We start from the raw sequence: 24,236 nt of genomic DNA, 5'->3' as shown, positions 1-24,236 counted from the left end.
AACCCATGACCCCGAGTAGCATGACCTAATCTGGGGTCTGTGTCAAAGAAGACAGGGGGTAGGGATCTTATTTTTAATTTATTTTTTCCTTTTGCTGTATTATTTTTAGGGAAAAAGGGAAACTAAAATACAATCCAATTTATGTTCCTGATCAAGAGGGAAAATTTTGTTATGAGCTAAACTTCTGATGTTTAGGATTTTTTAGCTAAAAATGCATGTTCATTTTTCCTTTATTTTTGTATTCTATGTTCGGATTGTATTAATAAATATATAATAATAAAAAAAAAAAAATCTTGTTTTCTTTCTAATGACACATTGAGTCCACGGATCATCATGATCAATTACTGTTGGGAATCAATACCCAAGCCAGAGGACACAGATGATACGGGAGGGACAAGACAGGTAATCAAAACAGAAGGCACTTCTGCCTGAAAAACCTTTAACCCAAAAGAAGCCCCAGCCGAGGCAAAAAAATCAAACTAATAGAATGTAGAAAAAACTGTTCCACGGAGGCCTCATTATAGAAGGCCAGAGAAGAGGACACTGCCCCAGTGGAGGGGGCTGAATATTCTCAGGAGGCTGTTGTCCAGTAGGTATATGAGCCCTACGGTTAACACTTCGCAACCAGAGTAGAAAAGTGGAAGATTTCCAGCATTTATAATTTATCCAGAAAAACAAGACAATGCAGAAGACTGTCCCTGTTCCTGAGAAAGTAGATAAAATGCTTGGGCCCGCACAACATCTAGGATGTGCAACAGCCGATCTTCATGAAAGAAGGAATAGGACAGAGAATAGGAAAAACATTTTTCCTGGAAAAAAATTCTGTCCGAAAAGGACCCTAGAAAAACACAAAGACTTGGTACCGAGAACTGCCTTATCAGTCAGAAATACGAGATAAGGAAAACCACACTGCCAAGCTGAGAGTCCGGAACTCTGAGCAGAAGAAACAAAACCTTCCAGGATATCTATGGAAAACCTAGTCTCATGGGGAAAAAAACCTATAAGAACAAGGTTAAGGCTCCAAAAATGAGCAAACGACTTAAACACAGGCCTGATTCTGACCATTACCTGATAAGGATTGTACATCCGGCCTGTCCACCAGATGCTCGGGTATGAAGAGTACATAGCCACAGCTGGATTTGAAGTCTTGACTTTCAGCTTACAGAGCAACAAAGTTTACAACTAAGCCATTGTAGGACACCATCCGCAAAATGGAATTAGCCGAAATCTGACCCTTGAAAGTACTAAGAGATAACTCCTTAAAAATGAGCTTCAGAGGAAAAAAGATTACTTGCAGAAATGTAAGAATTTAATTGGGTAATTGTAAGCGCGGCTAAACACCCGAAAGGGTCTCAAGGCGCTGCTCATCTTATCAACCTCTGAAAAATGAAAGGCTGGGTGGACCTAACTGGGGATCAAACCTGCAACCCTTAGGTTGCTACAGAGCTCAGCCACAGTGCCTTAGCAAACTGATCTATATGTCCGGTTATATTTAGATACAAGTTAAAATATTTCTGCTTAGGAATGCAAGCTGTCACCAGAAGCACATTCGGGATGAGAAAGCAGGAGCTTTACCTGGGTTCAAAAGTGGTGGAGATAACCACTACGCCACATCTGCCATTATTCAATCTCTAAGCCGTCAGCTTCAGAGAGCGAAAAGTGAATGAAATGTCGAAACATCTCTACTAGATCCGCCTACAGATCTTGTGAGGCCACGCAGGAGCAACTATAAAACTAATACACTCTCCTACTTGATCTGAACGAAGACTCATGGAAGAAGACAAACCGAGGAAAAGGATAAGTAAACCTAAAGTTCCAAAGAACTGCCAGAGTATCTATCAGAAAGGCATGAAGAACACCTCTGGATGGAGGTCCCACTTCCCGAGGAGGAAAGTCAGTCTACACAGAACTCTGCTTCATATAGACGTCCACTCCAGAAAAAGGGAAGGGCGATAGACAGGACTGTGAGCACATGCCCAAAGAAAAAACCTGAAACACTTCTTACATGTCTAAGGAACTCAGAGAGAAATAGATGGAAGCCACAGAGGCTATATTGTCTAAAGACGGTGCTCAGACTAGAACCCGCTAAACTGTGCTAAAACAACTGAAGCCAAACCATCAGAACATTGTAAATCGCCAAATGAAGAAAGGGAGAGCCGACTTCTCACAGGACCAACGTCCCTGCGCCTTCGAGTCCCAGACAACGACCAGCAGACTGGCGTTCGCAATCACAAACTCCCAGGAAAGTCTCCGAAGCATGTGTGCTGAGACCGAACTTCCTGAAAAAAACACCACAGGAAGAGACTCCTATCTGGCTCTATTCCCAAATATATCCGCATAATCCCCATTCCTCTTACTGAGCATGCCCAACTGCAAAGCTCCCAAATAAAATAGAACGAGGAATGAGTGCAGATTCCCTGAAAAGGGAACAAATCTTGTTTTTCTGTCAGAAGGAATTACATTGATAGGGAAACAATTATAGTCTCTACGTAGATTACCCTGTACCTGAGACAATGGACTTCTTTCCAATTCCAAACATGAATGAAGCAGGCGAAATTAAATTTTACTAGAAAAACGGATGTCACCTAAACCAATGGGTCGACCCACTGCAATCCCAGAATCCTTGAGAAAACTCAAGAAGCTATGGCAAGGCCATTGTTGAACCACAAACTGAAAAAGTTTGGTCAGAAAGTAAAACCTAAAAATCTCAGAAGAACCATTTAAAGGGAACCAGAGAGTACGCATCCGTTCGGTCTAAGGTCATAATAAACTGACCCTCTGTACCAAGGAAGAATGAAGCGAATAGCCTCCATCTTAAAGAACAGTACTCAGAGAAACTGTTTAGACAATTAGGTTCTAAATTGGGACAACAAATTCCCTCTGGAACCACCAACAGAATGGAATTGTACAAACCCCTGTTCCAGAACTGGAACATCACTTCTAGGAAGGAAGATCCTGAACACATTACAAGAACACCTCACTTCTTATCTGACTACAGATAATCTTAAGAGTTAAAAACCTGCACCTGGGAGGAAGGGGTTGAATTCCAAATCGAAACCCTGGATAACTATATCAACAGCCCCTAGGGATCTAGGATCTTTCATATCCAAAGGCAAAAACTGAGATAGATCTAATAAAACAAGACATTGCTCTGAAAGAACAATTAACCTCCAGCCCATAAAGGATAGTAACAATCCATCGACCTCTGGTTTCTGACCCCAGCAAGTTTTCCTCAAAGTAGAAAAGTTCCCTTCTACATAGGACACTGTGCATTCAAGAAGTCAGCAATAGGAGAATCCCTAAAGCACTGGAGAAAGGAGGAAAGGCATCCCTAACTACTCCTACCTATTATAGCACTTTCAAGGGTTGACAACGAAGGAAGAATTGGTGTCATCCAAGTAGCCAAAAACCTCCTTTAATAATAGACAAGGTAATCAAGCATACATTTGAAGATCACTTCAGCATCAGATGAAGGAATTAAACTGCCCAGATCTGAGATTTCACCCTCAGAAAACTACCTGCGAGTCCTCCTCACCAGACTTATGTGAGAGAGCGATCTCTGTAGCAGAATATGGAACAGAACCCTACTATCTGAAAAACTTTAACGTCCTCTTGCATTTTCCCTATAGGAAAGGAAAAACAGACAAAGCTGCAGATACCGCAGAGGTTACCTGAGCTGCAAATTCTGTAGGCAAATATACTCCTCCAGGAGATTGAGAGGAACCGCAGGGCACTGCATGCGACGCCATAAAGGCTTGGGACGTTTAAGGAGAAGCTGTGGCAATGCCTGAACAGCATCATCCTGGGAGACATGAGACTCAGATTGCAACAAACTAGGAGAACATATCCTAGCTCTGGCTAATAAAAAGTATAGACCAATTAAAATGTCTAGAAATTTTGTATTGAGAAACAAAAGGCTCAAAGAGAAATACATATTGTTTCGACAATTATTTCTTTAAAATGAGGGACATAAAAGGTTTAACACAACAATCTGCCCTCAAAAAAATATGATGGACATAAATGTTTGCAAACAAATGTTGTCCTTAGCTATCCTTCTTCCAAATACAAAAGAATTCTACCACTAACCAAAGTGGTATATAAAACATAAAGAAAAATGACAATCAATATTTAGAACACAGCGTGTTATAGTAAAAAACAAAATGTACTCGAAGAGCACATTAATAAAGATTTGCTTCTAAGGTACAGACAAACAAATGTAAAAAATTTTTAATTTTTTTGTGGCAAGTGAAAGGTTTCATTAAAAAGTACTGTCACATTAAGAATATAACACTTGCTTAAGAACCACACTACTAGCCTGGAATAACTCCCCATCCAGGATGACTACCCCTATGTACAGAGATACAAACTCTTATAGAATAAGCATAAATATATTCTATGGCATACACAGCAAGGGATAAAGGAAAACATGTAAAATCTTTTTGCACATTAGCCGTAATTCTGAAAAAAAAAAACATAGGAAAACATTCCTCTATTACTCTAAGGAATTTTAAATTGACCAGAGCTCTCTGGTTACAGACCGAGACCAACGCTGCTCCGATCTCCGACGGAGCATTTAAGAAATTGCGGGTCACATGACCGGATCAAACTATAGCCGAAATGGCGCCGCTCTCCATCACTGAAAAGGAGGCAGAGAGCAACAGCAGACAAAAGAAGCGTGAAAATTATCCTGAACATCGCGCTTCATTCTTAATACAAACATATGTCCTGAAACTAATAAAAATTGCGCCGCTCCGTTTAGACGTCAAGAAAAATGGAGAAGGCGTCCCACAAACATTCAGATAATAAATTCAGACAGTGTATGAAGGGAGCTTACCAAACCTCATACATATGAAATAAAATATAGGCTTGCCATGCTCGCAAGAGGAAAACCTTAACTCCTCAAGGCTACATTAATGCCATAATAAAAACGGCAGCACACACACAAATTATGTGATACTACCATCACTAAAAAGTCTCATTCAGGAAATACTATAATCAAAGTATTAACCCCGAAGCTGTACTGTCTCCTGTCACATAGTGCATGCGTCCTGCCTGAAATATTCCATAAAGGATATTTAAGTCCCAAATACTGTTGCAGCCCCTTAAGTGCAAGTTCCCCAGACACAGAAGACCAACGCACTTACCTGCATCTAGCCATCCGGCAGGACGACAGCTCACCTGGTTTAAGAGGCACACTTCCTCACATAGACCCGTGGAAAACAAAAACAAAACAAAACAAAAGATGACTGAATAATACTAATTAGGCTTTAAGGATAGGGCAGCAATAACTGTTTGGGAGGCGCAGTGAGGATTATACCCCACAAGTTCCCAATTGCTTAAATGCCACCATTGCTCTACTGAAGAGACTGACATGGACTACGGCTAAACCCCAGGAAGGAGCAGAACAAAACTTGCGCTTCTTCAAAATATTAAACTCTTGATTGAAGAATCTTCTTTCAGCCACCTAAACTTTACCACCTCCTTGCTCTTAACGTAGGCAAAGAGAATGACTGGGGGTTGTGGTGCTCTATGCCTCCTCCTGCTGGCCAGGAGTGATATTCCCAACAGTAATTAATGATGATCCCTGGAATCACTATGTTATAGAAAGAAAAAAAAAGAAAAAATATTCGCCACTCTCCACAACCCCTTTTTAAATCTTTGTCACCACAAAGAAATGGAAAATACTTCTTTACAATATCACATACTGCAAAGTATTCAGATGAATATTGAGTAATAAAGAGTGGCTACCGATTCTGTCTCTCTCTCATTCTAGGTTTAAAAGGTATCAACTCGTTTCAATTGAGAAACTTCATTAGATATTTTGTTCAATAGCTTTATAGAATATCCTCTAACTTTGAAACGTTTTTTAAGGATCTCACTTTCCTTTACAAAATATTTGTTCAGAGCAAATTCTTTTGGCTCTAATAAATTAGCCTTTGGCAACACCCTTAAACACATAATCAGGATGAGCACTGTTAGCATGTAGTAGCATGTTGCCTGATATCGGTTTACGAAAGAGACTACTTTGTACTTTGCCAGTAGCATGTATTAGTGAGTTGCCTGATATCGGTTTACAAGAGAGACTACTTTGTCAGTAGAAACCATGACCATAAGGTCAACATCTAAAAAGTTAACACTACATTAGCTTCATCCATAGGTACATTTTATTCCAAAATCTCCATCATTAAGAGTTTGTACAAAATGTTTAGCCTGTTCCTCTCCAGATCCACAAACAAAAAGGTCATAAATAAAATGCCTTTAAAACAAGATTGAATGTTTGAAAGGATTATTATGTGTATAAAAATAGATACATTCAATCCAGCCCATAAAGATATACACATATGATGGTGCAAATTTTGCACCCATCACGGTACCTTGTTTCTGCAGGTAATAAGTGTCTTCAAAAAGAAAAAAAAAGTTATGTTTTAAAAGAAAGCGTGTGACCCTCAATACAAATTGTATCATCATCATATCCATACCACTATAAAGCTCCGAACAATTCTTCATAGCATATAGGCCCATGTCATGAGGTATAATTGAGTAAAGAGAGACAACATCCACTGTCAACCAACTACACTTTTCAGGCCAAGAAAATGGTGTCTTGAATAGAAGATGGCATGATTACTACAAAGGTTTGAAGGATTTCATCGAGCCACTTCGAGAGGGGTTCAGATAGGGACCCTATTCCTGACACAATGGGCATACCCTTTACCACCCTCTAAACTCTTATGAACTTTTGGTAGGTGATGGAATATGGTGAATTTCTTCTGGGACTTCAATACATGATTTTGCTGAAATTTCCTTGAACGTGGGACAACCATTACATTGCATCACTCTGGAAACTTAGAGAAGCAATCCATAAGAAAAGGTCACAGAAAAAGCTGAATGCAATTCAGTTACACCACAATAATGCACAACCGCAAACTTCTTTGGCAACATTGCAGGTTCTTGCAAAAATAGGATGGTCATTGGTGCCACATTCACATTACAGCCCTGACCTCGCAACCTCAGACTTCCACTTGCTCGGTCAAATTAAGGAAAGTCTTTGGGGTCGGTGCTTCAATGATACAGGTGAAGTGAAAGATGCTATCAGATGCTGGGTGAGGGAGTGCCCCAAAGACTGTTAACAAAGTGGCTTTGATAAGTGGGTTTCAACGGTGGTGCAAATGCATTGCCACAAGAGGAGACTATTTTGAATAGTACCATGTTGTAGATAAATATTTACTCTACACATATATGTAGTTCCACATTTTTCATGTTAATAAAATGACCTGACAAGCATTACTTTCAGTGCAAACTTTGTAAAATGCTCTAATGCGTTATATACAAGCAATAGTGCAATAATACAAAAAAACTTAAACATACCCTGTCCAGTCTGGCACCGGCGACCACTCTCAAAGGAGAAGAGGTTGGAATCATATCCATATCGACGTAGACAGAGGTATGGCCATCTCACGGCATCACGTTTCCGGGTGTAAAGAACAAGTTCTGTCTGAGTCAGCTCCATGATTCCCGAGCCCAGCTCTGTCCCCTCATCATCTACGTTGGTAACCTGGTAAAGTAAGATCATGCACACATCTTATTTCAAACTTATACTTTTAAGGTGTATCCACAATATATTTTGTCTTGTGCGACACAAGAAAGAAAAATATACCGGTACTTTTGGCTATATTATCCAATACACAGTGCAATCCCTAAATGGAATCTGGGCAACTCAAAACTCAGACTTACATATACTAAGAATAGGGAAACAACTCTTGCTCTAGAAATATATGCTTCATATCTGAAAACTGTTAGAAAGTTGGTAAATTGAATGATTACTATATCTTCATAAATGGCAACTTTTAAACAGTGGTATATAGAATAGAGTATACAGCAAGCCCCAGTGGACTCCAACTTAATGGCAGATTAGGGACTGCCTTTAAAAAGATAAAGGTTAAACACCAGACTGAACTGGAATGAAGTGCATAACAATGGAATTGGTAGGCAGCAGAAGGACTTTCTGATACACAGGCTGGCACTGAAACCCAACGGTGGGCACTAAGAGCCACACACACTATACTGGAGCATATACACAGCCCTTAAAGGGACACTGAACCCAAATTTTTTCTTTCGTGATTCAGATAGAGCATGTAATTTTAAGCAACTTTCTAATTTACTCCTATTATCAATTTTTCTTGCTATCTTTATTTGAAAAAGAAGGCATCTAAGCTTTTTTTGTTCAGAACTCTAGACAGCACTTTCTTATTGTTCACCAAAAATGGACCGGCATCTAAACTTACATTCTTGCATTTCAAATAAAGATATCAAGAGAATGAAGAAAATTTGATAATAGGAGTAAATTAGAAAGTTGCTTAAAAAGTCATGTTCTATCTGAATCCCAAAAGAAAAAAAATTGGGGTTGAGCGTCCCTTTAATGACACAGAGGTGGTAAACACATACAAGCACTATGGGGGGGGGGGGGGGACTGTACACTTACATTTTACATGACATACGGACAGACTTAATAGGACTATAGTCCTGATCTACCATCAAAATAAAGTTTGTGTGTGCATTCAATTTATAATTGTTATAGGTTTTTGTTACTTGCCTATCTGAAATTAGTCTAAACCAAACTATTTCTGCCTGAACTATAGAAATTCTAATGTTCATCAGCTCTGAGTTGAACATAAACTGCACTGATTTACAGTATCTCTTTAAACGCTATAAAGAATACATCCTAGGTAATTTTATGTCATTTTAATACTTCTGTATACATAGTACTATCAGAAGGAAGTACAGTGCTATAATCAGAAAGGTAATAGGTGTTGTTTAAATAAACAGACTATTATTTGTATTTTTAGAACACAAAAATAATACCAAAGATGCAGCAGAGAAGATTGTGACTTAATGGCAATTTGTAAAATATATATATATATATATATATATATATATATATATATATATATATATATATATATACACATACATATATACACACACGTACGTTTAGGAAGTATTTGTTTTACCTTAAACTTGGTGGGATGATTGTCTAGTCCCTCTCGGCAGCTGCAGCAGCTTCCCATGACGTCAGCACATCAAATGACCCCTGGAGAAGTATACAAAATATTATATAGTAGGTTCAAAGCAACTGAGATTTATGTTGGCTAATAAGCATATGTATATGGACCATAGTTTTTGTGTGTGTGTACTGAAAAAATAAAAATCACATTTAGGAAATGTGTTCCAGTAATGTGCTACAATGTGAAATAGGTAAAAATGGAAGAGAAAAAAAAAAAAAAAAAAAAAAAAGGGAATTCCATTCTTCAGAGTCTGCTATAAATGACTCATTCCATTTAATTCCTACCTAAAGCTGCCGATTTATCAAGGCAAAAGGGATAAATCCTTAAAGTGCTTATCAACAAACAATAACTAGGGACATGAAAATATCCATGGTAATTGTGTGCATTGTATGAAGCAATGTGTGGGCCCCAGAAAACTGCTAAATCAGCACACAGGCAATAAAGGTCTTCCCATCATAAAAAGCATGTTGTACAATCAATAAGAAAAGTGGGAGAGGCAGCACTCCAAAGTACAAAACAGAACCTTTATTAAAACAACAATGTTTTGGGGCTACTAATCATTTCTCAAGCTAGTTTTACCCAAGTTATAATTCTACAATAACATTCATATACTGTAAAGTTAAATGGACCTTAAAGGGACAGTTGACCCAAATTTTGTATCCCCTTTAAATTTGTTCCAAATGTTCTATTTTACCTGCTGGAGTGTATTGAATTGTTTACAAGTAGCTCATTTACCCTTAGCCTTTAGTATCCCCACGTATACGGACAGGCTATGTAAATACAAACCAACAGCAGAAAAAAATTACACTCCCACAGTGGGGGGTATGAGATAACAAATAAAATGATAATTGTCCATTGTTCTCTATAAGTATTGGGATTTGGTTTGCAAACAGATATGAAATAAGGAAGCAAGTGTGTGTGTACACAAAGTGATAACATAATGAGATATTTCACCTGCAAGCTCAACCCATTGTAATAGGCTGTAGTTTTAAAGCACAAAACCAATCATTTCATATCCACAAATAAAAGCAGAAAATGCCATTTCTAATACATTTTATACTCAGCAGCTGGTATGACAAGTCATTGGAAACACAAAGGGGAAAAACTATTTTAGTGTATACTGTCCCTTTAAAAGGGAAATTTAACAAAAAATTTTCTTTCATGATTCAGATAGAGCATGCATTTTTTTTTTTTACTTTCCGGTTTACGTAATTTATCACATTTGCTTCATTTTCTTGGTGATTGCCGATATTAAGCCTCAGTAGGTATGTTGTTAAAAAAAAGGGACACCAAGGGGACAAGATATATGGAGAATTAAAAATTCAGTCAAGTGAAACTTTATATGCCTAAGCAACACATCACATTCTTACATAGACTATTATTTAATATCTCCATTGCTTATGGATACAGAGACTGAAATTAAATAAAGTACAAATTCAGATCATTCTCTGATCATGTTAGATGTAGTGCATGCATTTGCACTAGAATTTCAAATTAGAGCTTCTAGGTCTAGACTTCAAAGGCTGAACTCACTGAATACGCAAAAGAAAAAAGGGGCGGAACCCATTTAGCACTACAAGATCTCTCATTTCTGTATGTTAGAGAGACACTGCATTACTTTTCACTTCAGATTGGGTCCTTTCGGTATTACATATAAGCTTTGCACTCACTCTTATTATTTTAAAAGATTTAGATTTATATCCATCAATGATTTTACAAATTCTGATTATGTTTTAAAAGTTTGTTACTTTAAAAAAAAAAAAAAAAAAAAAAAATAGGATCATACTTTGTATATTTCTGTGCATCTTTTACAATTTACATTGCACTTTGTATTTTCTATAATGTAAAATAAAAGAGGTTCAGAAAGTGGAAGGGAAATGGGAGTTCCCTGTGCATATCTGAAGCTCTTTAACAACTCTTGTGAAATTCTGTAAGCATTTAAAAACAAGCTGATCTCACTGAATTATTGTGCCAGCTGTATGCAGGTTAAGTTTGCTCAAAATTCACAATACACTTATTTAACTGAGAGAAAAGTAAGCTAAATTATAGTGAAAACATTTTTAGTTTAATTTGTATTTGCTGCAAACTGAGACTTTATCTCAGGTTAAGGTGTTCTCCTGTGATATTCTGTATCCCAGGCAGCCTCATTACTTTCTATGGATGGCATCTCTCTGGGACTTTTTTTTTTTTTTTTTTTTTTAATACAATTTAGTAAGTTCAGCTGCTGTAAAGTCTCCAAACTAGAGAATCTTTGCTTATTAGGCTCTCTGGAAAACTGAAGCTTTTTCAGTTTTATTTTAAATAGAAGAAATACAAAGTGCAATGCAATTTGTAAACAATACACATAAATATATCAAATATTAGCCTAAGTTGTCAAAGTTACACAGAAACTGGGAAGGCATAATCAGAATTTGTAAAATCACAATCTTAAATAAACTGTTGTACACAAAATAAAAATTTTAAATGTAATAAAACAAACAATCTGTAGTATAAAGTAATATAAAATACAAAGCACAAAGTGTAAATGCAGCAGAACTCATGCCATGCAGTGCTATATTGCACTGGGCTTGTCTCTCCTTCACATACAGAAATGAAGGGAACACCCCTTGGAGTAGTATATCAAAATATGCTTTTTTAGAAATTCCCTAGGGATCTCAACTGCTGGAAGATCATTTCATATTGTCTCACCTGAGTGGAGAGATCAGGCCCCTAAAGAAGAAGTTAATATAGAGAGAGGTGACCAGCTGGTTAATCAAGTAATACATTTATATAATAAATACTGAGAGAGGAATTTAAATAATTGGGAGAACTATATAAATGCTAAACAAGTCTTTGCAGACAAAAAGGAAATCTCAAAGTTTCTTGTACAGATTTGGAAACAAATTAGGAAAGTATTTAGCTAATAATTTTACTACATTAATGTTAAAGGGACATCATACACTAGATTTGTCTGCATAAATGTTTTGTAGATGATCCATTTATAAGTATAGTTTTGTTTATTTTTAAATAACATTGCACTGATTTTCAGGGTATTCCTGGAATAAAGTATATAACGATTAAAAAAAAATGGACCAATTGTAGACAAGTAAATTATCCTATCACTTATTTGATTAGACATATTAAAATATAAAAAGGGAATCATGACGTACTTCTGATAAAACAAAAGTGGGAAGGGATAATGAATATACATCTGACTATTTTTAACACAAACCATATCTACAGCTGATAGAGCAACATTATTGAGAATCACATAAGAATTATGTACACGTCCCATTTACAACCAGTTTTTGGTTTTCTTTTACTTTTGAACTGTTGCTAAAAGTTAGAATCTTATTTGTGTATTATGATAATTTGTTAGCTTGCTTTTTTTTTACTTCTTTATTTAAAGCTCAGTAGTACAGCATAATAACATAGGAATATATATACATAAATCATATTTTCAGCCTTGTTACTGAAACAGTTGTATAATTTAAATGTATCTAATACATCCTGTTAAAGCTGAAATAAAACAGGGAAAGCCCCAGGCCCCGATTGCCTCCCTGGGGAATATTATAAGTTATTCAAAAAGTCCCTGATTGCCCAACTATGTTATGCAGGGCTATGAGATATCCCAAGACCTACTTAGTGCTCGGATTGTGGTAATACCCAAGCCTGGGAAAAACCCGAAATGGTGTACTAGCTACAGACCCATATCCCTTATAAATCAAGATTTAAAGATCTTCACTAAAATATTAGCAAGCAGGCTAAAACACGTCCTGCCGGGTTTGGTGCATCCGGACCAGATAGGATTTGTAATGGGGAGAGACAACTGATAATATTAGGCGCACGATAGCGATCATGACCCATCTGACAAGAACTAAAAACGCCTTCTCTGGTCCTTTCCCTGCAGTGATTAGAGCCATGGGCTATCAATCCAAACCAATAGACATTAAAAACGGTACGAGACAAGGCTGCCCATTGTCCCCCTTATTGTTTGCTATTTGTATGGAACCTTTGGCAGCTTACATCAGACAGTCCCCTAACATAGCCGGTCTCCGGATAAAAAAAAGACAACTATAAAATTTCCCTTTTTGCAGACGACGTGTTGTTGACATTAACTAAACCCCTGACATCACTCACAAATTTATACAATATTCTTGACCAATTTTCAGCCATATCAGGTTACAAGATAAATTTGGACAAATGCAAAGCTATGGCAATAGCACTACCAGACCACACAAAGAAATTAATAGAACAACATTTTACCTTCTTCCTGGGTTAAGTCCAATATCAAATATTTGGGAATCAACTTAACAAGCCAATACACAGATCTATACAATGTAAATTATCTTCCCGATTTACGTAAAGACATTAGTAGATGGAAACATTTTCACTTTTCCTGGTATGGCAGAATATCCGCTATAAAGATGAATTTACTCCCAAGACTCCTATACCTGTTCCGAACTTTACCCATACGGATTCCAAGAAACAATATAAAATCAATACAGTCAGCAATTATCCACTTCATAAAATGTCAAAAAGCAAATCGAGAATCCCCTACCATACACTCACCAAGCACAGACAATTGGGGGGGCAGGAGTTCCCAGCATCCTAGATTATTATGACGCTGCCAGGCTAGCCCAGAACATGTTGCTGGGATCTATAAGAAAAGATGTAATTTGGACTAAATTTGAAGCGGACCTTGGAGATTTTGCCTCACCGGCTCAACTGGGATAAATCCCTATACCAATCTAAAGGTCAAAATTGCCCACAACCCACTAGCTTCTCTGTCCATCACTGGCGAACATTAACCAAAAACAAAAAAATATTCCCAGAGTTTTCTGCTAAGATGCCGCTTAAGTACCTTATCCCAACAGACTACCGAGGGCATTTGGATAAATGGGAAAATAAGGGCCTCTACCGGGTGGGGGACCTTCTGAATCGTGGCAGACTCATATCTTTTACCCAAGTTCAAACACTTCTATCCCAGATCCTTTTAAAATGGTACCTCTATCTTCAACTTCAATCTGCCCTAAGCAAATTTACACCAAACATACCTAAACAACTTAGCACATCCTCTAGAGAAATTTTGTAGCATTAACACTAGACCGAAAGACAATTTTGCAACTATTCATACTCCAAAACATTATTTCATGATTCAGATAGAAAATACAATTTTAAACAACTTTCTAATTTACTTCTATTATCTAATCTGTTTCATTCTCTTGGTATCATTTGTTGAAGGAGCAGCAATGCACTACTGGTTTCTAACTGAACACATGGGTGAGCCAATGACAATCGGTATATATCAGCAGCATCCAATCAACAGCTAGGACCTAGGTTCTCTGCAGCCCCTGAGCTTGCCTAGATAAAACTTTCAGCAAAGGATAAGAGAAGGAAGCAAATTAAAAAGAAGTAAATTGGAAAGTTGTTTAAAATTGTATTCTCTATCTGAATCATGAAAGAACAATTTTGGGTTTCATGCCCCTTTAAAAAAAGGTATGGTTACACAGAAACAAGAAGAATTAAATAAAAAAAAAATGCTCCAAGTTGATTTCTGTGACAGAGGTACTAAAATGTTAATTTTCCATTGTTCCCTCTTAAAGGGAAAGTACAGTTGTGCTCATAAGTTTACATACCCTGGCATAATTTATGGATTTCTTGGCCATTTTTCAGAGAATATGAATGATAACACAAAAAGTTTTCTCATATTCATGGTTAGTGTTTGGCTGAAGCCATTTATTATCAATCAATTGTGTTTACTCGTTTTAAATCATAATGACAACAGAAACTACCCAAATGACCCTGATCAAAAGTTTACATACCCTGGTGATTTTGGCTCGATAACATGCACACAAGTTGACACAAAGGGGTTTGAATGGCTATTAAAGGTAACCATCCTCACCTTTGATCTGTTTGCTTGTAATTAGTGTGTGTGTATAAAAGGTCAATGAGTTTCTGGACTCCTGACAGACCCTTGCATCTTTCATCCAGTGCTGCACTGACGTTTCTGGATTCTGAGTCATGGGGAAAGAAAAAGAATTGTCAATGGATCTGTGGGGGAAAAAAAAGGAAAGGGATATAAAAAGATATCCAAGTAATTGAAAATGCAAATCAGCAGTGTTCAACTCTAATCAAGAAGTGGAAAATGAGGTGTTCTGTTTGATAACATACTGCATTCATCTTGCCATCAATTCTGACCAAATTTCCTGTGCCTTTGTAGCTCACACATCCCCAAAACATCAGCGATCCACCTCCGTGTTTCACAGTAGTAATGGTGTACCTTTCATCATAGGCCTTGTTGACTCCTCTCCAAATGTAGCGTTTATGGTTGTGGCCAAAAAGCTCAATTTTGGTCTCATCACTCCAAATGACTTTGTGCCAGAAGGTTTGAGGCTTGTCTCTGTGCTGTTTGGCGTATTGTAAGCGGGATACTTTGTGGCATTTGCGTAGTAATGGCTTTCATTTGGCGACTCGACCATGCAGCCCATCTTTCTTCAAATGCCTCCTTATTGTGCATCTTGAAACAGCCACACCACATGTCCTGTATTTCACCCGAAGTTATTTGTGGGTTTGTCTTTGCATCCCGAACAATTTTCCTGGCAGTTGTGGCTGAAATTTTAGTTGGTCTACCTGACCGTGGTTTGGTTTCAACAGAACCCCTCATTTTCCACTTCTTTATTAGAGTTTGAACACTACTGATTTGCATTCTCAATTCCTTGGATTTCTTTTTATATCCCTTTCCTGTTTTATACAGTTCAACTACCTTTTGCTGCAGATCCTTGGACAATTATTTTGCTTTCCCCATGAATCAGAATCGTCAGTGCAGCACTGGATGAAAGATGCAAGGGTCTGTCAGGAGTCCAGAAATTCATTGACCTTTAATACACACACACTAATTACAAGCAAACAGATCACAGGTGAGGATGGTTACCTTTAATAGCCATTCAAACCCCTTTGTGTCAACTTGTGTGCATATTATCGAGCCAAAATCACCAGGGTATGTAAACTTTTGATCAGGGTCATTTGGGTAGTTTAGGTTGTCATTATGATTTTAAAAGAGTAAACACAGTTGATTGATAATAAATGGCTTCAGCCAAACACTAACCATGAGTGAAAGAAAAGTTTGTGTTATTCATATTCTCTGAAAATTGGCCAAGAAATCGTAAAATCTGCCAGGGTATGTAAACTTATGAGCACAACTGTATACACCAATTTTCATATAACTGCATGTAATAGACACTACTATAAAGAATAATATGCACAGATACTGATTTAAAAATCCAGTATAAAACTGTTTAAAAACTTACTTAGAAGCTTCCAGTTTAACTGTTCAAAAGGTTACTGGAACACCCACTGTAAGTGAGAAATATCAGACACCCCCCCCCCACCCCTTCCTTTGCATATGAAAAGACCCTTTACACAAACAGAAGCAAGCTGGAGTAGGTATACGTTGGTCCTCACATTCAGTCTTTGGCTAAAGCCTGCCGCTTCCACCTTAAAAACCATCTCTAAAATTAGACACTTCCTTACACAAGACACAACTAAGATTTTAATCCACTCTCTCATCCTCTCCCGCCTCGATTACTGCAACTCTGTCCTCTCTGGTCTCCCCACCTACCGCCTAGCTCCTTTACAATCCTTAATGAATGCCTCTGCCAGACTCATCTTCCTTACACGTCGCTCTTCATCTGCTGCACCTCTCTGCCAATCCCTTCACTGGCTTCCTCTTGCCTCTAGGATCAAACACAAAATTCTCACTCTGACATACAAAGCGCTCAACTGCACTGTTCCCCCCTATATCTCAGACCTTGTCTCCAGATACTCTCCCTCCCGTCCCCTTCGCTCTGCTCACAACCTCCTCCTCTCCTGTCACCTCATCACACTCCCGTTTACAGGACTTCTCCAGACTGGCTCCCATCTTGTGGAACTCTCTGCCTCGCTCCACAAGACTCTCTTCTAGTTTTAAAAGCTTCATGTGCTCCCTAAAGACTCTACTGTTCAGGGATGCATACAACCTACACTAACCTTTCTTTATACCAGTTCCTCTCCTCCATTGCTATCCCCTGAACCCCCCTAGCATGTAAGCTTAAGAGTCCAGCTGTTTGTTGATCACCTTCTCAAGAGCTGACTACAACAGTGCAACTCTTGGCAGGGCCCTCTACCCATTTGATCCCTATAACTGTTTTTTGTACTCTGCCTTTGTTAATAGCGCTGCGGAATCTGTTGGCGCTCTACAAATAACCGATAATAATAATAATTCTCAAAACTTTGGGGCTTGGTTAGGAGTCTGAAAATCAGAGCAATGTTATTTAAAATATGCAAAACTATCTATTTAAAAAAAACACAACTTTATGGGCTATATAAAGGGATCATCTACAAAACATGTATGCAAAGAAAAAACGAGTTTATAATGTCCCTTTAGGTACAGGCCTTTAAATAAACCGTAAGAATGATTGTGTAAATATTTACAGAACAGATAATGAGGTCTGCTTTTCCCTGCTAGGTCAACCAATTTCATTGGGTTTTTTATTTAATTAACAGTAACATGTATTTCATATACAAAATTATACTTACAAGGTGCAATTGTTCATACATTTTAAACTCTGCAGCTGGTATAACAAGTAATTGTAAACACATTAAAAGGGCCACTAAACCCAAAATCTTTCTTTCATGATTCAGATAGAGAATACAAATTTAAACAACATTACAATTTACTTCTATTATTTATTTTGCTTCATTTTTTAGATATCCTTAGTTGAAGAAAAAGCAATGCACATGGGTGAGCCAATCACACGAGGCTTCTATGTGCAGCTACCAATCAGCAGCTACTGAGCATATCTAGATATGCTTTTCAGCAAAGAATATCAAGAGAATAAAACAATGAGATAATAGAAGTAAATTAGAAAGATGTTTAAAATTGCATTCTCTTTCTAAATCATGAAAGAAAAAAAATGTGGATTTCATGTCCCTTTAAGGATAAACCAATTGTACAGTACAATGTACTTTTAAGAAGTAAACAAATTATACTGAAATGCTATAAATCCACAACTTCAGTAAAAAATGCGTTAAAATACTAGACCTCAACAGAGCATAGGTTCTCAATTGAATGAAGGGGAGAACAGTCAAATTCTTGGTTTCAGCACTTGCTGCAGGTTTCACGCTTATTTCACATTTAGGAACTAGAAAAACGTTTTAGTTGCCTGGCAAAGGTTTTGTAAACAGCTATATGAACAGTAATCCAAAACTATAGAAGCCCCGGCTCCCTGGATCTATTTATTTTTTACTTTAAAAGCTGGCTTAAAAAACAAATTAAAAGTTAAACTCTTGTGCTACTCTTACCCTAGTCCAAAATGTGAAGCTTTTGCTGTTAAAAGAATAGTTACTATGCAAAAGTGAACACTTGCTTTGTCAGAGACACATTGTTTCTCTACCACCTTTTAAATATGAATTACACTAACATTAATAAATTAACCCGATTTTGCTTTCCTACTGCATGAATTAAAGAAACAAAAATGTAATAATACAATTCTCCTATTTGTTAAACAAACTTTCAGGTTAAAGGGAACTTTTATAATTCAGACAGAGCATGTCCTTTTAAAAAAACTTTCCAATTTACTTTGATCATCAAATTCACTTTGTTCTCTTTTCATAGATTTTTAAAAGCTTACCCAAGTAGTCTCAAGAACGTGCCAGTGTATTAAACACTAATACACACTATATGCACAAAAGTATGTGGACACCTGACCATCACACCTATATGAATTTGTTGGACATCCAATTCGAAAACAATGATCATTAATATGGAGGTTGTCCCACCACCACCAACACCTTGTTTGCAGCTATAGTATCCGCAACTCTTCTGGTAAGGCTTTGCACAGAATTTTCACAATAAGTTTTATCCCAAAGGAGTTCAGTGGGGTTGAGGTAAGGTCTCTGTGCAGGCCACTCAGGTTCTTCTACACCAAACTTATCAAACCACATCGTCCTGAACCTTGCTTTGTGCACAGTTCCACAGTCATGCTGAATGGGCCTTCCACAAACTGTTGCCACAAAGATTGAAGCCTCAAATAGTCTAAAATGTCTTTGAATCCTGTTGCATTAAGATGACCCTTCACTGGAACTAAGGGGCCTAACCCAAACAATAAAAAACAGCACCAGATCATTGTACCTCGTCCACCAAACTTTACAGTAGGCAGTATTTATTCCAGTAGTTAGCATCTGCCACACCCAGATTCTTTTATCAGACTGCCAGATAGTGAAGTGTGATTCATCACGCCAGAACACTTTTTCCACTGCTCGAGAGTTCAACGGCAGCACGCTTTACACATCTCCAGCCAACACTAGGAATTGAACATGTTGATGCGAGTCATATGTACAGCTACCTGGGAATTGAAAACCATTTCATAAAGCTCGACGTACAGTTCTTGCGCTTGTGTTGCTTCAAGAGGATGTTTGGAACTCTATAGTGAGTGATGCAACATATAATATGCCATTTTTAACGCTGTACGCTTCAGCACCTGCCAGTCCGCTCTGTGAGTATGCATGGTCAACCACTTTGTGGCTAGGTTGTTCCTCTTAAATGCTTCAAATTCTTAATAAGAGCACTTAAAGTTGACAGGGGCAGATCTAGTAGGGCAGAAATTTCAAACTGACTTCTGACAAAAGGTGCCAAGTTTTAAGTCACTAAGCTCTTCAGTACCACTATGGAGATTTCATAGCTATGCGCTTGATTTTATGCAACGGTTACCAATGAGCGTGGCCAAAACACCGGAACTCAATTAGTAGGGTTGTCCACATACTTTTGGCTAGATATGTGCATTCCTGCACATTGTTGCGTAACGAATCAGGAAGGTGGTGGCCGCAAGCTGCATTCATCTCTTTTCAGGTGTGTTGCACTTTCACAGGTATAAATGTGGCTCCGAAGAGAGACTAATGTGGCTTGCGGACGCCTTCTTCCAGATTTGTAACAGAACGATGTGCACAAATGCACATATCGACTTTTCGCCCTTATAATGTAGCAGCACTGTTTGCAACAATGTTTAATCTTATATTTTTTCAAAAACCATGGCCATATAGTGTTTACCAATTTTTAACACGGTTACAAACAATTGCAAACACTGCTGTCATATAATGCTCAACCCATGTGAACGCTCCCTCAGTCTACCTAGGTATGCTCTTCAACAAATAATACCAAGAGCAAGAGGTAAATTTGGTAATAGGTGTGAATTTGAAAGTTAATTTAACTTAAAATGGCATCCTCTATAAAAATCAGGAAAATAATGAGAATTATTATGGAGAATAGGAAGAAAGAATACAGCACAACTACAAAGCATTAGGAAGAAATAATAGCTTTTAAACAAAACTTATTTTCTGGCAATTTCTCTATACATTAATGCAGGGCTCGACAAACCCAGGAGCCTGGTAGACACTGGCTCATAGAATTTTGCCCCTGGCTCCTAACTTTTTGGGTTATTCTCCTATGTCTATATACAAATCCAACGGTCTGGCTCCTAAAAATATGCCTGGCTCCTAAATATTCTTACTGGCTCCTAATTTTTAAACACATTTGTCAAGCACTGCATTAATGTGCAGCAAATCGTTAAAATGGAAGTGGGAGTAAAAATCTAACTTTAAAGGGACACTCAATCAAAATTAAACTTTCATTATTCAGAAAGAGCATGCCATTTTAAACAACTTTCCAATTTACTTCCATTAACTAAATGTGCACAGTCTTTTAATATTTAAACTTTGAGTCACCAGCTCCTACTGAGCATGTGCAAGAATAAGTGTGTATGCATTTTTGATTGGCTGATGGCTGTCACATGATACATGTATGCATTTTTGATTGGCTGATGGCTGTCACATGGTACTGGGGGAGTGGAAAAAGACATAACTTTTAAAATTGTCAGAAAAAAAAATCTACTACTCATTTGAAGTTCAGACTAAGTGCTATTGCATTGTCTTGTTATCTTGCATTGGTTGATTATGCAAATCTACTGTGTTGACTGGTCCTTTAAATATAAATAAATAAAAACTCCTTCCCTACGGTTTACCATTATCAGATTTTGTTGAAACTTAGCTTCTTTTCGTGAGAGAATACGCAAGTATGCTCATGGGTGTGCGCATTATATGTATAATATTGTTATAAGCATTGTTGCAAACACTGCAGCTATGTAGCACTCAAGACACGAGCAAGCTGATGAGTCTACCTAGATATGCTGATTTAATGGATAGGAATGAAATTTCCAAAAAATACAAAAAGAAAAAAGGTAAATACTGTAGCAAGTAAACTGGTGAGATTTTTTATTAATATTATTGTACACTCCATCTGAATCATGAAAGTTTAATTTTGACATGCATGTCCCCTTAAAGAGACAGTATACTGTAAAATTGTTTTTCCCTTAATGTATTTTCAATGACTTGTTATACCAGCTGCAGAGTATAAAATGTATGAGAAATTGCATTTTCAGGTTTGTGTATATGAATTAGCTGTTTTTTTGCTTTTAAACCACAGCCTATTAAAATGGGTTGAGCTTGCAGGTAATATCAGTTCTCACTATGTTATAACTTTGCGTACACAGACTTGTTGCTTTAGCTTATATTTGTATGTATACCAAAGCTCAATGCTTAACATTTATTTCTTAACTATATTGCACCCCACTGGGAGTGTAATTTCTTCTGCTGGCTGTGTTTACATAAGCTTGTATATAGCCTAGACTTCAGTTTAGAAACTGTCAGTATAGGTGGGGATACCCCAGGCTGAATCAGCTATTTCAAATACTGAAATAATATGCTTTTTGATAAGATAAATTAATATTCCACGCATTCAACCAATAATAAGAAATGGAAGATCACTAAATATGTTTCTGTTGTGGCAATTCCTTATATCTGAATACTATTATTTGAAGGGATACTGAGGTCATTATACTGGGAAAATAACATGCACTAATTTGTTAGAGCATGTAATTTTATCACTAGCGAACCATAGCAGTGTGCAAAGTAGGATTGTTAAAAGGACATTAAACATTAAATAAATGCTAGATAGAATGATGCATTGAAAGAGAAGATTAGTCTGAGAATAACCTGTAGACGTATTTTTTAAAGTTTAATTAGCAACAAACCAAGTGTAAAGTTTTAGTGTCTATAAAACAATGGCAGCTGCCATGTTGTAACTTAGGTTAACTTCTCTGCTGTGGCCAATTAGGGACAGTTACAAATAGGTCACTAGAGTGGGCAAACAATGGATGTGTGGAATATAACAGCGTTCTGCACTTCTATTTCTAAAAGGAACTAAAATGCCCACAATTTCAGAATTGAATTACAGGAAAAGGGGACAAAATAAATAATAAAAGTATATTGTAGATATATATATATATATATATATATATATATATATATATATATATATATATATAGATAGATAGATATATATATATATATATATATATATATATACACACACACACACGATTTATCATTTTATATTACCATCTCAAAGTGTTTAATGTCACTAAGATTTCCACACAGCCTTGTCTGCATTAACTCTATTGTATTGCCTTGTTTATATCTGTCCCTTACTGTCCTCAGCAAAGATGGGTAAATAGAAAACTTCAGTTCAAACAAGGCAGCACCCATTACTTTATATAAACTTTAACCTTTACACCTATTTTTTCAATATTTAAACAATATAATTGTAAACATATATATTATTCTAAGGCTAACATATGCTTTGTATACATCAGTATGTCAAGGATGAATTTACCGTTTAATATCCCTTTAATATGTCTGATTATTATTTTTGTCACATGCTAGCGTACACATGCAATCTGGCAAGCTCTTTTTTGTTATACCTTGGTCTGGCCATGGGTGAGGAATTAAGATGTTCTTGGTATAATCAGGGGAAACCAATGCTACATTGTTCCCACATCCCTCTGCTAGGTGTCATAGCAGCAGCATCACAGAGAACGTCATGACATTTGACCCTCCAAATGTCACCTGTAGGAAATAAGACATAAATATAATAAACATATGAGAAAACAACTGTACTAAATGCAGTAATATACATTAGTAAGTCCCTTTATAGCTAAAAGTAGACATACATTTTCAGATCTATAGTATTATACATACATAGATGAATATAGTATGCAGCATATGTGTTTTTGTGTTTTGCAGTATAAACTTTCATTTGGTTAACATTTAATTTTAAATGACAAGACAATGGTAATTTATATACAGCATACACATTTATGTATGCATTTGTGTAATGTATTCTCTAGACTTGACTTGGGCCCTTACTGATGATAAATTACGCTTTGTGATCTTCTAACTACTTGTATTATTACGGATCTGGAGAACAACATGCAAGAAAACAATTATATGAAACGGTAAATGGTGAGAGCCCAAAACACTAGCATATAAACAAAATAAATATAGCAGGGTGTTATAGTAGTGTTAGAATGAGAACATGCGATTACGTGTTTGTGCAGATAAATAAAAGATGGAGCAGCGTGCACACATTCATTCAAGGCAATGTTTGTACATACACATATTCAGTATGTCTCCTCCTGTCATTCCCTCCCGTGTTTTCGCCGCCTCCTTGCTCTAGCGGATAATGCTTCGCGAACCCCCTCGGGCCGCCGCAGCCACCGTCTACTCCTCTCCCTTCCACGGTTCACATTCACATCAGAACCCCCCAAGCCCAGGATCCCTCCCGCCGCAGCGATCAGGCCTCCCCGTCGGGGTCAGAGGTCATAGACGGCGGAGCAGCAAGACGAATGCTTGAAGATAGAGCGGCATGGTTAGGAGGACTAACAAGAGGGGGCGCTGTATGTGAACGTGACGTCAACTACCTCACACCTCCTGCTTGACGTCAGCAGCCCCTAAAATAGAAATGACAGACAGGTGAGGCGGTAGACTGAGTATGCAGCAAACATAAGTATAAAAATACACTTAAACCATATAAACACACACAACATGTTTATTTATATCCTTGATTTGGCAGTATCTGTGACACTTCAGGTTGCATGTTACAATTTAATACATAAAATTAACCTTAGCACTACAATACATACTAAGATGAGGTATCATGGTCTTTCTAGACTACAGCTCTAAAATCACACATACCAACATCATATCATACCCTTGTCCACATAAGGTAATCACTGACCCCGCAGCCCTGTTGTCACTGTCAGC

General features: G+C 37.3%; 1 protein-coding gene across 1 annotated transcript in view; it reads right to left on the bottom strand.

Annotated features, from left to right (window-relative positions):
- Positions 1–23,844, bottom strand: part of FRS3 (fibroblast growth factor receptor substrate 3) — a 50,990-nt gene extending 27,146 nt beyond the window's left edge. The window contains exons 1-4 of the mRNA XM_053706749.1: positions 23,588–23,844; positions 22,895–23,039; positions 9,009–9,088; positions 7,366–7,552 (exon numbers count right to left, since the gene is read on the bottom strand). Coding sequence (XP_053562724.1) covers positions 7,366–7,552; positions 9,009–9,065 — 244 coding nt within the window. The 5' untranslated portion in view covers positions 9,066–9,088; positions 22,895–23,039; positions 23,588–23,844. The remainder of the gene's footprint in view (positions 1–7,365; positions 7,553–9,008; positions 9,089–22,894; positions 23,040–23,587) is intronic.
- Positions 23,845–24,236: the final 392 nt, after the last annotated feature.

The sequence above is a fragment of the Bombina bombina genome, chromosome 3, assembly GCF_027579735.1.
Source record: "Bombina bombina isolate aBomBom1 chromosome 3, aBomBom1.pri, whole genome shotgun sequence".
In the NCBI taxonomy this organism is placed as follows: domain Eukaryota; kingdom Metazoa; phylum Chordata; class Amphibia; order Anura; family Bombinatoridae; genus Bombina; species Bombina bombina.
This window is presented reverse-complemented; position numbering and strand designations above follow the sequence as displayed.